At 38.2% G+C, this 15,085-nt stretch overlaps 1 protein-coding gene across 1 annotated transcript in view; it reads left to right on the top strand.

Moving 5' to 3' along the window:
* The window catches only part of LOC149848032 (BRAP2 RING ZnF UBP domain-containing protein 1-like), a 51,719-nt gene that overhangs the window by 21,414 nt on the left and 15,220 nt on the right, over positions 1 to 15,085 (top strand). The window contains exons 5-8 of the mRNA XM_090010268.1: positions 714 to 811; positions 3,094 to 3,200; positions 3,301 to 3,550; positions 3,691 to 3,744. Of these exons, the coding sequence (XP_089866394.1) occupies positions 714 to 811; positions 3,094 to 3,200; positions 3,301 to 3,550; positions 3,691 to 3,744 (509 nt within the window). The remainder of the gene's footprint in view (positions 1 to 713; positions 812 to 3,093; positions 3,201 to 3,300; positions 3,551 to 3,690; positions 3,745 to 15,085) is intronic.

Below are 15,085 nucleotides of genomic sequence, written 5' to 3'. Positions count from 1 at the left end.
ATCACAGTTATTACAAGCTCACGAATCAATGTGTCAACGGTTGTCATATTCATCCTTCAACCATACAAGCCTACTTTTGTCAGTCTGAAGTGCCAAAATATTTCGGCTTTCTCCTTGTTACTAAGGAGTCTATAGCCAAATACATGAAGAACACTGTGTCTATCCAAACCCTCCATCCTCTCCAAAAGCTCGATTGCTTGACCTATAAAGCTAAACTTTGTTTTACTTCGTCTATCAGTGATCACATCATACATAGACCCAGGGTTGTCGATGTACACAACACTTCCGCTCCTCCTTCCCGCCCGTGATCATATGCTCCTTTCCACAAGAGAGCTATTTTCTCCTGCCCAAAATCATGATTTCTAGATGGATTTTTAGATGGGAAGGAGGCCTTAAGTGAGGCATCCAAACCCCTTCCCAAATATAGTAGGACCCACGTCTGGAAGGCCTTCTAGGCCCTAAGAAAGGGCGCCAAACGTGACCTAAGGTCCAAAAAACAGGATTGACTGCAGGATGCACCAGATTGTACTCTTCTCTGCAACAGGATAACTCTTGTATTTGCTACTGACCTATGCTGATTCTACTCTTTATGATACTTGTGTTCACAGCAACCTTTGAAAATCATGTTTTTTATGAGTGTAATTTGTTGGTTGTGACTTTGATATTTTCTCCTTTTTTTTCTTTTTCTTCTGAATGTTGACTAAATCTTTTAGAGAGACTGGACCAAGATATAAGTGGGATTCCTTCTACCCCGTGCAATCATTCTTTTCATTGCTCATGCATTTCCAAATGGCCAGATTCTTCTTGCCCGGTACGTATATATATTCATGTAATTGCTCCGTCAACCTTATCAGCTTTTGACATTTCATAACGTACCAGTAAAATTTATGGTTTCAAGAACATGCCATTCTTGAGTATGTTTGTTGACAGTTGTCCAACGGGTCAATTTCTTACTGGGAATTTTTATAGAATTATCATCTCATTTTCAATTAAGATCATGATGTTACCTTTTAAAGTGAGGATATTAACTTCTGTTTCAATGGGTTTGAAAGATGATGATTAATAAAGTGTTTACACATCTATTCAAACATTTTTTTATACTAGTTTTGTTCTACATCATGGTTGTGTCTAACTTTCAGCTGATATAGGAAATTGGAAAGTTCTCAAATTGTAGTAGGCACCATGGATATGATAAGAATTCTTTTTTGCTTTACTTGTAAGTTTGGTTTCTTGAATCAATCTACAACAATATCATTTCCAGAAAAAATGTAATAGTTGTGAGGATTGTTGTCCAATGCTGTACCATAGGGTCCTCAGCAGTACTGATTATCAGAATCTAATTTCAGAAAAAGGCCAAGTTGGTATAGTGTTGTGGAACACATACTTCTCATTTGAGATGGTGAATATCATCCTGTGAGGTAGTTCTTGAAGTGCCCAAGTTTTCTGTTGGTGTTGCATCTAATTCCTGGCAACAGTTAACAAACTATCCTCCTCAACAGTTCATGTTTAAATTGTTTTGGATCGTATTCTTTTGCAAGATATGTTGCAGAGTATCTAGGTTACTATGTCAGGAATAAAAAATACAATACTATTCCTCAGTCAAATGATTTGTACTGTAGTTAGTGATTTGTTTGTGTATGATTGCTTTTAGCATGTATGGTTGGTCCTTTTTCTTCAATTTTCCCCTCCTGCACAATTAGTTTTACTGTGCGTGGTTTATCCCAGAGTTACCGGAAACGCCGAGCCAAGTGGGGAAGTGCGCTTCCCCGAACACAATTTTTTTGGGAAGCGCACTTCCCCCCTTTTTTTCATTTTTTTGTATTTGTATTTTTATTTTATTTTCTCTTTTTTCGCTTCCCCCTTGCTTCCTAGGTCATTTCTGGTTTGCTTCCTAGGTTGCTTCCGAGACGATTCTTGATTCGCTTCTAAGTCGTCCCACGCTTCCCGCTTCCTAAAATTTTGAAAGTGCCTCGCTTCCCGTATCGCTTCCCACTCCCGCTTCCTCGATTGGCAACCATGGTTTATCCTCTTTTCTTGTAAGTGTTTGTTGTGACAAAGTTCTGCATATTGGAAACTTTGCTATGTTCATTGCATTCACTGGATCTCTTAACATGACATTTCTTCTGTCTATTTTATCACTCAATGATGCAGCTAGTGACACAGGGACATGTCACCCTTGGAAGAAACCTCCATAAAAGGGCATTTGGCATCTAATGTTTCCCCTTTAGTCTTTATGTGTCCTGGGAATTGGTGTGACCTTTTCTAACCCTTGTGTATCCTACTCCTATTCTGAATGTTCTATTGAATTTTTTCACTTTGCCACCTTTTTTCAATTTAAATCTGGATCTGATGGTGCCTTGAATCTGTGCCTGTTTGTGTTATTAGAACACAGAAACTGAAATATATTGTCAGTAGGGCCATCAATAACTAGTATATAAATGAATGACACTTAATCCTTCTTATATTTATGTACCTATTTATGTTGTTAATAATTGGTCATAAACTGGAATCATAGACATGTATTAAGTTAAGATTTTCATTCCTGTAACTTAGTGAATATGGATTTTTTCTGTATGCTATTATTTAATATGATATTAAAAGAATTGGTTTAGTGGTGTTTAGTAATTTAATATACTGCAACAATCACAAAGTCTTATCGAAAAAAAGGAAAAACAGTGACAAAGATGTCCAATAGCACATATTGAATGCAAAAGCATCTTGTCATGTAATGTAGTAGTCTGAGTGGACTATTAGGAAAGTTTTGAATTGTTTTGATTGTGATTTTGGATGCCGCTATTGCAAAATAATTTCTTCTGAGGAAAACAATTTTTTATCCAGCTTGTGATTCTTATATTATATCTTTGAAGTTTTTTTCTGGCTTGGCTTTTAGAAATTGTTGTCCAGCTTATGATGCTTATGTTATGTCTTTAAATTTTATTCTCTGTTAGAAGCCAAGTCAGTTTAGAAATAAACTGGAAAAACAAAGGCAATATATTCTAGATAGTGATTCGATGTTTGACACCTAAGATTTCAACTTGCAAAGAAAGTGCTCATAATTAGGTGGCTCAGAAGTTGATTTTGTTGTCTTTTCAGGTCTGCCGTTTTTGTCAACTAGAGACTGAAAGGCCTACATGTTCTGTTTGTGAAACATCAGAGAATCTATGGATTTGTGTCATATGTGGTTTTGTTGGCTGTGGAAGGTAGGGACAATGCTTTATTGCAGTTCTCTGGCGTAATTAAATGTCAGTCTTTTGATTTTCTCGTGTTAACTTCTTGATTTTTGTTGCCATTTTCTTTCAGGTATAAAGAAGGTCATGCTATTAGGCACTGGAAGGACACTCGCCACAGCTACTCACTTGATTTGGAGAATCAACGTGTTTGGGATTATGTTGGTGACAACTATGTTCATCGACTCATTCAGTCAAAAAGTGATGGAAAGTTGGTTCAGTTGAATTCCTCCTGTGGAGCTATTAATGATGATTGTGAAAGTTGTGCATGCGGTGAAGATTCTGGCATTAGCGGAGCTCTGTTTATCAGTAAAGTTGAAGGGGTAATCATGTCCTTTTGTTGTTCAAAGCTTAAATTACCTTGTTCTTAAATGTTTCCATTGTATTTTAATTTCATATGATATTATTTACTGCTTTATGGATAATTTCCCTCCTTATTGACCTTCATTCTCACCAACTGCAGATTGTGGATGAGTACAACCGCCTATTGGCAAATCAACTTGAGAATCAAAGACAAGTATGGTAGCCTTTTGGTTATCTGGATGATGTGCATGTCTTGTATATTATTGACTTTTATTCTTTTGTTGTATTTGTTATGGCCATATATTAGCTTAGTAATTTGTATTTGTTGTTAAATGTTAAGGAAATATTCTCTGGTGACTTTAGGTGTTCAAGAGGCTACACATTAATTTGCTGTAATCATATACGTATTGATAACATGAATGAAGGGGTTAAGTCTATCTCAACATCAGCATCATCAAACTTAACATGGAGGGACTGACTGCACGGTTTGTGGTTTCTATGATCGATATGCTGGATGATTTTCATGGTGTGTGTGTGTTGTTAAATTATGTATATATATATACATACATATACTTATATATATACATACATATATATACAAGTATATATATATATATATATATATATATATATATATATATATATATATATATATATATATATATATATATATATATATTTCTTTTTTTGTTTTCTTATTCTCCAAATACCCAATAGGGGTATTTTGGTAAATCCCCATGTAAACTCTCCCCTTTCCTTTTTCTCTCCCTTTTTTTCTTTTTGTAAGACCACAAGGGGCCCCACCCTTCTTGTCGTTGGGGCCCCAACGGTCATATTTATGACCGTTGGGGCTCCCAACGACTAGATGGGAGCTCCCTTGTGGTCCCTTCTTCTTGGCTTCCTTCTCTATAAATAGAGGAGGCTTTCCCTTGTATGAGCATTGGGTTTTTTACCCTCTTCTTTCTTTCTTCAATAATATCCAACTTATGACTTTAAGTCATTTTTCCTTTTGTGGGTTTTGTGTATACACTTTTAGTGTTTGTGTTCTTGGCTCTTGTGATCACTCTTAAGGAGTGGTTTGCTTTATTGGTGCTTCCGCCCCTCTTCATTCCATGGTATCAGAGCAAGGTTGGTGATCAAGCTTCTCTTTTTTTGTTATCTTGGGACGTGTGCCTTGATAGAAATCATGGGTTCCTTTCTTCATCTACAAGCAACAACACAGCATGGGGAGAGAGAACGTGGCTACAACAAAAATCCCTAATCAGGGTATTTAGTTTTGCTTCTCTGATTAAATACACACAGATACAATAGCTAGGGTACGAAAATACCCATTACATGTTATGATAAAATTACAATATGCCATTAATGAAACACTAATGAGCATGTGTTTAAAATGAAAGGAATTGGGTCTGGATCTTGAGATCCAGACCTTATACTGAATGACAGTATCTTTTCACCCACCCTCAAGTTGTACATGGTTTTGGACCATGAACAACTTGCCTTTTAACATCCAAAATCTGTCCTTGATAAATCCTTTTGTAAACAAGTCAGCAACTTGATCAGCAGTTCGCACGTATTCTGGTTCAATTTCCTTCTCTTCAACCTTTTGTCTTACAAAATGTTGATCAATTTCAATATGTTTGGCACGACTGTGGTAGATAGGATTGAATGAGCTGTTGATAGCACTTTGATTGTCACACAAGAGAATACTTTTAGAAATCGATTCTCCTACTTCTGTCAACAGGTGTCTGATCCATGTTACTTCGGCTGTAGCAGTTGCCATTGATCTATATTCAGCTTCTGTGCTCGACCTGGCTATGGCTTTTTGTTTTCTACTGCTCCAGGAGACAAGATTTAGCCCAATGAAAACGCAGTATCCTGAGACAGACCTATGTTCATCTGGATCTCCTGCTCAATCTGCATCTGTGTAAGTAAGGAGTTCATGCATGTGATGACCAGACATACTCTTTCTGTACAGAAGACCATCTCCAATAGTATCCTTCAAATATCGAAGAATGCATTTAACGGCTTCCATATGCTTAATATGTGGTTCATGCATGAACTGAGATACCTGATTGACAGAATAGACAATGTCCGACCGAGTGAAGGTAAGATATTGAAGCATTCCTACTATCCTGCGATATCCTGTAGGATCCTCATACAAATCTCCATCTTGGCAGCTGAGTTTCTGATGAAGTACACTGGGTGTGCTGAGGGGCTTGCAATCTGTCATACCTGCCTTGCTAATATTATCAATGGTATACTTATGTTGAGTAAGTGTCATGCCTTCAGGAGTCCTGTCAATTTCTACTCCAAGAAAGTATCACAGTTTACCAAGATCTCAATATGTTCATTAGAGTTACCTGTAATGATAATGTCATCAACATATATCAATAACATGGTAACTATATCTTTGCATTTGAATATGAAAAGAGAATGGTCAAGAAGAGACCGACTAAACCCATATTTTTCTACTTCAAGAGAGAAACTGTTAAACCAAGATCGAGATGCCTGCTTCAGACCATATATAGCTCTCTTTAACCTGCACACGTATTCTTTAGAGTTCCCTTCTGCATACCGAGTGGGCTGCTCCATGTATACTTCTTCCTTCAGAGTTCAATGTAGAAACACATTCTTCACATCTAATTGGTTGAGAGTCCACTGGTGCTCAACAGCCAATGATAGTATGATGCAGATAGTTCCCATTTTCACAACTGGACTAAAGGTCTCATCATAGTCTTGTCCTTGCTCTTGTGTGAATCCTTTGGCAACCAGCCTTGCCTTATATCGCTCGATAGTACCATCTGGCTTATACTTTATCTTATAGACCCATTTTGACCCAACCACTTTCCGATTATGTGGTCTGGGAACAATATCCCAAGTGCCACACTCATGAAGAGCCTCCATTTCGTCGTTCATAGCTTCAATCCATCTCTTAGAATTTATTGCTTGATAAAATGCTGTTGGTTGATCTTCCTTGCCCAAAGAGGTTAAGAAAAGTTGAAAATTCATCGTGAAGTTCTCATAACTGACCCACCTATCAATAGGATGCCGAGGTCGGGTAGACCTTCTGTGAGCAGGTGATTGAGTGGAAACATAAGGAGAATTATGCTCCTGATTAAAGCTGGGAGGTATCTCCTTCTCACGTCGAGAGTAAACAATGCCTTTATACCTTTCGGGGGCCAATAATGATTCAGACGTTACACTTTCTTGAGTTCTTTGCGCAACAGTAGATACGTTTCCCTCGTCTCTTTGATTACATTCAGAAGAACATACATTATCAATACTAGAAAAGAGATCTGAGTTCAACCAAGGGTGATAAACTTCAATTTCAGGAGGAGTGCTAGCATTATGACCAAAATTTGATTAGTCAAACACAACATTTCTGGATATTTTGATGCGCTTGCTCACAGGATCATAGCATCTGTAGCCTTTGTAATCATCATCATACCCCACAAATCTGCACTTTAAGGCCTTATCCTGAAACTTGTGCCACATTGAACTGTCAACATGAACATAACATACACACCCGAATACATGCAAATCGTGATAATTTGGATGCACACCATGCAAAGAGAAATAGGGTGATTTGTTCTCTAAGATGTTCATAGGCAATCGATTTATGACATAGACCGCTGTGTGAAAAGCCTCTGCCCAGAAGGTAACTGGAAGGTTACTATAATGCATCATGCTCATTGCACTCTCGACAATATGGCGATGCTTTCGTTCAGCAATCCCATTCTGTTGAGGTGTATGAGGGCAAGACACCTGTCTACTTATTCCATTTGTCTGGAGGAAATTTATAGTCATTTGAAGAGAATTCACCCCCTCCATCACATTGGAAACAAATAATATTCTGAGAGAATTGGTTTTGAACAAAAGAATGAAAATTCTGAAATAACTTGAAGGTTTCAGATTTACTTTTAATAAAGAAGATCCATGTATATCAAGAATAGCTGTCAACAAATATGAGATAATATCTAGTGCCAGACATGGAAGGAACTGGAGCCGGGCCCCAAACATCAGAACATATAATTTCAAATGGTTTTGAAGCTCTTTTATTAATGAAATGAAAATGAAGAACATGACTCTTACACTGAAGACAACTAGAACACTTTTTATTATCGACACTTAAGTCTAGACTTGACTTGGGAATAAGACTACTTGAAACAAGCTTATCAATAAAGCGACTACTACAATGACCCAAACGACCATGCCAAAGATTCGACTCAATACATTTAGAAAGATTAAAAACACTCTCAGGAGAAACTGAAAATGATGATGTGAGCTTCAAGATGGAATCAACAGGTTGAACACGAGAGGAAGGATTCTCTTGAAACACGTACATATTTCCTTGACGTTTTCCTTCAACGAACGTTTCCCTCGTTTGAAGGTCCTTAACACAAACAGAAAAAGGAGTAAACTCAACTGAAGCATTAATGTCATCTACAAGTTTAGAGACAAAAACAATATTTTTCTTGATATTAGGAGCATGAATGACATTTGAAAGAGCAAGAGAATAGTTGGACATTGGGATTACAAAATTTTCAATGTGCGAAATATGGTGGTGAGTGTAAAACCCGAAAATTTTTATTATAAAATATGCCAAATTATGCAATTTGGGCCTAGATCCACATTACGGATCTAGGACCCATAAAGGGGGTAATTAGGATTAATTGTTTTAAACCTCGATTAAATAATAATAAAAACAATAAATAAATAAAATTTTAAGTTTTTAAAAAAAAATTTAATCCGAGGATCCACAGTTGGATCCAACTTGTGGATCCATTTTGACTTGGGACCGGGTTGCGGGTCTCGGGTTCGGACCCGAGCCCCACCCCATATCTCCGCCCTGTTAAATGAAAAGGGCAACCCGATAAAGCCCTAGCAGAAACAGAAAGGGGGCGCAGGGGGGTTACGCAGAGCGTAACGACCCCGCGCCCATCTCGGCAAAGGAGGAGGGGGCCGATAAAAGGGGGGGAGTGGAGAGGGGGTCTCGCCCTCTTCACTCAGCCTCGTCTCCCTCATCTCTCTCTCTCTCTCTCGCCTCTCCCTCTCCCTCTCGTTTTCGTGCGCTCCGGAAAAGAGGTGGTCGCCGGCGAACTTCGACCACCAACAACCACGACAACAGCCGTGAGTGGAGCTTTGGCCACCAGCCACCACCGAAGGCCACGACAGCAGTGAGGAGCGTCAGCCGCGGCCCTGCTTTCGCGATTGCCGCCGTTGATCGCCGGAGAAATCTTCAAAAAGGTACGGGTCTTCTTGGAAACAGGGTGAGGGATCGAATAGGGATTCGATTCCGTGCGTGTGGTTTCGAGGGGAGAAAATCTCGGGGGTTTTTGAGTAGTAACGACACCCGATTTGGGGATTTAGCTGACAACCCCATTTCGGAACCCTAATTATGGTTGGGGTTTCTGTGCCTAACTCTAAAACGAAAACACATCCAACCCAATTTGATTTGGGGATTTTCAATCGGATTTGGGGGATTCGGCTGCCATGATCAAAATAAAATAAAATTGATTTTTGGGGGGTTTCGATCTTGGAACCGATAACCCGAATCTAGGTTGTTCTAAATACTGTTTAGGTATACAACTTAGGGCATGGGGTTTCGTTATCATTGAATGTGCATAGGGAGAGTCATGTATAACCTGACTTGGGTAGGTTACACGATGTGCATTATGTGCATCATATAAATCGTTATGAAGTTTCTTTTAGACAAATTTTTATGCTATTGGATTAAAAAGTTCATATGTCTTTAGGAGGTAGAACAGCCTGCGCAATTTGGTTCTGTTATTAGTGATTAATGAATTGTTGGTTTTATGGAAATGTTCATATTAAGCCCTGTACATTGATGTGGTAGGTTGCTGAATATCATTCCTTCATATTTTGATAAGTATGATAATATACTGCTATACTTGCTGCTGAATACTCAAATTTGAAATCATAACACCCAGACTTATGAAAGGCTGCATGATATAACTGAAATTGAGTATTAGAATGAGAATCTAAAACTGAATGTTGGAATGCCATTACACAGCTCAACGTGTGTTCGGTTTAAGACTTAAAACTGTGTATATGGGCCTGCGTATTTTGCCTCGTATTCTAGTACTGAAATTTCACTGGACTGATAGTTAGTCTGTGACCTGTCAGAATGGAGTTTTCACTTGAGTTGAGCTGGAAATCATATTGTTCTTTCACACTCTTGCTTCCTTTATTCTTTTTACCTGTGCTGGATTATTACTAAACTAATGTCTTCATGGCATAGTTATACCAGAAAGGAATCTGTAACCTGTTTCATGTGAAGAATGATTTGTTTTGCTCTTGCTGTTTTCATTTGGGGTTATCAAGCCTCAGAAATCTATTTCAAATTTTGTCTTGCAATGTCATACTGTGATATGCCAAATAGGAGGACAGAATTATTAGGTACGCATAGCCGACCTCCACCCTTTTGTACAGTTCCCCATTCACATTCGGTAAACTGGGCATAATTGTTATCATTAGAGCATGGGTTCATTAGTATTTTTCTGTTAGGCGATCTATTGACATTAAATGAATAAAATGAAGCATGACTAACTAGTTATACTTGTTAGTAATCATTAATGGGTCAGTTGAATATCCTGGTTTATGTTAAACTTTGGTTTAGGCATGTTGTGTTCTATGAACATGATTGAGTTTCATCAGTCTGTGTTCTGAAAGTTTATGTTGAATTGAGTTTTGGTTTGAGAATGTGCAATTTGATGAATTGAAGTAAATTGAGTTGTCTGAAGTAGCTCATGCTGGTTCTTGAGTGGGGTTAAGCTCAAAGTTTGTAAGATGTAGTGTGAGATCATTGCAACATAACCTGAAAATTTTCAGTTGTGTATAATAGTGCTCATGTTACACTGTTTAGGGAGGATGGACACATAAAACTGAAATTTTATATGTAATGTATCTTGCTTTGTTGTCTCTAGCTAAACATTATATTTTTATCTGGAGTTCATGTGTTATTTAAAGGCGTGTGTATTTGGATTGTATGGAAACACTTGCCGTGGAGGTTTATGCTGTTATGATTATGGTACGCATGAGTGTGAGCATGATTCAATCTTTAGTAATTCTTCTTGAATATGTACGCTTGATTATTGTGTGAAATGGTACATGTACACTCACACACTCAAAAGAAAACATGGATTTGATTAATGCCCATATGGGATGTAGGTAACACACACATATTGAAAATGCATATGAATGAATTATGACATGCATATGTTTGGGTTTATATTTGCATGAATATATATGCTTTTGGCATTTTGGCTTAGTGTTATAAAGGAAACACTGTTTTGGTTTTGTGATGTGATGCGTCGATGGCCTATTGGACCATCATCGTCCTGGAGAGCCGTGGGTTTGGTTTTCTTTCACATATGTTTCTAAATGCATCACTTGAACCACATAAGATGGTTTGGCACATTACTACACTGTTCTAGTGGTTGATACGGGCTGGAGTCCCGAATGGGTCCCCGCAAGGGAGGATGCGGGTTTTTCACTTTACTTTTGCATATTGTGTTGCAAACTTAAAGAATGGAATTAAATAAAAATATAATGAATAAGAACAGTGTAATATACCTTCTGGGATATCTCATCTGGAGTATGAGAATCTTAGTTATCCGGTCTTGGGGAGACTGTGAGGATACAAAAACTCCGTGTACGTTGTTGCCCCTGAACCCGATATTGAGGTTCTTCTCCTGGCCACGGTTTTAGGGAGAGCCCGTCACTTTACCCGGGAGTGGTGTGTTAGTCACAACTGTGAGTTTATGGTACCAAGGAAGTGACACTTGTGGGCGTGGGGTGTACCTTGTGTCCTCGACATTAGATGTGGAGGTCTAATGTTCCGATGGATGGTGCTGCTTCCTGATATCGGTCGAGGGCTAAGTGGGAACCCAGTAATAAAATACAAATTGTGTGTTAAGCTACCCTGGGAACCTACTTGACCTCGGGGTTTGTACCCGTTTGGTGTATCCGCGGGCCACGATAATTAAAAAGAGGAACTTAAAGATATGTGCATTTAATAGGGCATGCATATGGAAAGATGAAACTTAAATGAAAGATAACAGAAGAAATCATGCATTGCACATAATCATGCATTTTTCTGTTATGCATTAGATCATGCATGTTTGAATCACTCTTGATATCATGACATGATTTGGTATTAGCATATGATTTACTTCTTGAAATCATGCTGCAAGGTTTAATTATTTAGTTCCTGATATATGTACTGTTTTACTATTCTTGACTGGTGAGCACATGCAACTGTTGGTGGTTATAGATATTTGAATGTTGCAAACTTATATCTGCACTCACTCAAATCACTGCATAAAATCTTATCCATGTTCTTTCTCTCACTTGGTTTCTTTAGAAGTAGCTGTGCTCAGAATTTCAGTTCTGACACCCTACTTTGTTGGTTTTTTTCACAGGAAATGGTGAACAGTGAAGTTGGACATGCATCTGGGGATGGATGAGTTATACTTGGGCTTATCAGCTTCAGTAGAGGATATAGTGGCTCTTTCTTTTGTCTTTTCGTTCTTTTAATTTCTGCAATTGTTACTTTACTTTCAGTTGAAGAAAACCTTGTCTTTAAAATTTCTTACTCATTAATAAAAGAGTTTTAGTTGATTGATATGGATGATAATTGCAACTTCGTTTGTGGTGAATGGGCTATCGAATGGAAAGTGGAACTGTGAGGACTCGAGATCTCTGGGAAGGTTTCCGCAACTCTTAGAAAAAAAAATTATTCCGCATTTTTAAAGGGTATGGATTGGGGTCGTTACAGTGAGACCCATCTCCAGTGACTATACTATTTCTACCAACATAAGGAACAAGATTTAGGAGCTTACCAGCATCACCAGTGACATGAGTGGCTGCACCCGAATCAACATACCAAGTACCTTGATTATTCTGTTTGATATTAAATTCAGCCAAGGCAGATAATAGCAACTCTTTGACTTCTCCACTATTCTTTAATGTATCTGTTCCCTTTCTTGTCTCCAATTGTTTTCCTCTATTTTGCGGGTTAAACCAGCAATTTGCCTTTATGTGTCCCTTTTTGTTGCAGAGAAAGCAGGTAGGTATTGTCCTTTGCCTTTGCCCATTGGGAGGAACATTGGGTGTAGGCAGTATTCCACGACTTCCTTGTCCATTTCTTTCTCGACCCCCTTTGTCTCGAAAATCATACCTACCACGTCCTCGCCCATAGGCAACTCCTGTGGCAAGAACATTGTGTGCTCCAACATGTGCATGAGTATCTTCAGAAAATCCTTTCAACGTCATCTCATACTGTAAAAGCTTGGCACGAAGATCTTCAAATGTAGGTAAATCTGGCAAACACAATAAGGAAGTAACCATCATATGATAGTCCGACCCCAACCCACTCAAAGTTTGTTGCACCATATCTTTGTCACTAACAGGGCATTCCACAATGGCCAATTGATCTGTAATAGTCTTCATTTTGTTCAAATACTCCATAATAGTCATGGAGTCCTTCCTTAGCATTTGAAACTCTTTCTTTAAAAATAATACTCTGGCCTGAGAAACTTGAGAATATGTCTGAACCAGTCGATGCCATAATTGCATTGCTGAGCAGTCATCTGGAATTGCCACAAGCACTTCCTGTGACAATGTAGAAATGATATAGGCAACCAACGCCTGATCTCGCTTCATCCAGGATACATACTCAGGATTTCTAACATAGGTAATAGAAAGATCTCCCTCACCATTCTTTTCTTCTTGTGGTATGAATTCTGGAGGAACAGGAACAGAACCATACAGATGTCCAGAAAGGTCCTGACTTCTTATGAATGGTATGATTTGTCTCTTCCAAGTTAGGAAATCTGAATTGTTCAGTTTCTCAGACACGAGTTGGCTGAGAAAATTTGAGGAAAGACCAGACTGAGAATGAGGGAATGAGTCCATATTCTTTTGAAGCAAAAAACAAGAAGGAATAAGATCCAACCAAGAAAAAGAATAAGAAATAAGAAATAAGAAATGGCCTTACGACAAAGACCCAACCACAATTGAATTCTTGTATAGTTCAGAACATAAATTTTAATATCAGAGAAGTCTAAAGACCAGACTATTTTTTTTAGCTGATGAACACGAGACAAAAACGGGACTCTGCAGTAAAGAATCTGTTCTGAATAAAATTCAATCAATAGTAGGTATGTTATTTTGAAAATAACGTGTTTTCTTTTTAGAATAATGAGAAAAGAGGCAAAACATAGATGAAAATGAATTCGAAGATGAACAAGACAGATCTGGGCGTGCAGATCTCAATCTGATTTGACGTAGATATGACAGAAGAACAACAGGGAATGAAAGGAGGAGGAAATATGCCAACGTGACCAAATTTCAGTTTTGGATTTTGGAAATAAGAGAAACACGTTGGCTTAAATAAAAAAAAGGGAATCAAAGGGAGGTACTTGAAGAAGACAATAAGCAGATTAATGATGTATTTCAAAAGAGCAAAAAAGAAAGAGGAGAGTACGAAGAAGAGATTTCAGTCCAGACTGCAGATTTGAATACAAGAGAAATCGATAGGAAAAATCAGGAAACAGGTACCTTAGAAGGAGACAAATCAATCATAGAAGGAACCGATCTTCAATATTGAACCTGCTGCTCTGATACCATGATAGAAATCATGGGTTCCTTTCTTCATCTACAAGCAACAACACAACATGGGGAGAGAGAACGTGGCTGCAGCAAAAATCCCTAATCAGGGTATTTAGTTTTGCTTCTCTGATTAAATACACACAGATACAATAGCTAGGGTACGAAAATACCCATTACATGTTATGATAAAATTACAGCATGCCATTAATGAAACACTAATGAGCATGTGTTTAAAATGAAAGGAATTGGGTCTGGATCTTGAGATCCAGACCTTATACTGAATGACAGTATCTTTTCACCTCTCAAGCTTTTGAAGAAAGGAAGACTTTTCGGTACCTATGGAACGCGATTCTAAAGTTTAGCTTTCTTTTAAGCTCAATGGATCCATTTACCTTATGTGGGCCTCCGCTATGAAAAATCATCTAAGAGGTAAGAAACTTTGGGGTTTTGTTATGGGAACTACTCCCGAACCCTCTCTTGTTCTCACTAAAATTGAAAATGGGGTTGAAAAAACTTTAGATGGCGATGAGCGCATTAAAGCTATCGATGACCGTCAATCCAAAGTTGAGGATTGGGAAAATAACCATGCCAAAATCTTGGCATGGTTTATGAACAATGTGGACCTCAAAAATTGTGCCAACATTGCTAAATTTAGAAAAGCCAATGAGGCATGGTTCTTTTTTAAGGGTATGTATACCAAAAAAGATCTTGCTAGACAATTTTTTTGTCAAGAAAAAATCCGTTCCTCTAGACAAGCGGATATGAGTGTCCGTGACTACTTTAGCTCTTTAACCCCTCTTTGGGATGGGCTTGTTCTTCTTGAGCCCAAATGGGTGGCTCCGGAAGATATTGAGTTGAGAAGGGAACAAATTGAAAATGAGCATTTTTTTCAATTTCTCCATGGTCTTCGACCGGAA

Source organism: Nuphar pumila, chromosome 1, assembly GCF_984573655.1.
Source record: "Nuphar pumila chromosome 1, dmNupPumi1.hap1.1, whole genome shotgun sequence".
Classification (NCBI taxonomy): domain Eukaryota; kingdom Viridiplantae; phylum Streptophyta; class Magnoliopsida; order Nymphaeales; family Nymphaeaceae; genus Nuphar; species Nuphar pumila.
This window is presented reverse-complemented; position numbering and strand designations above follow the sequence as displayed.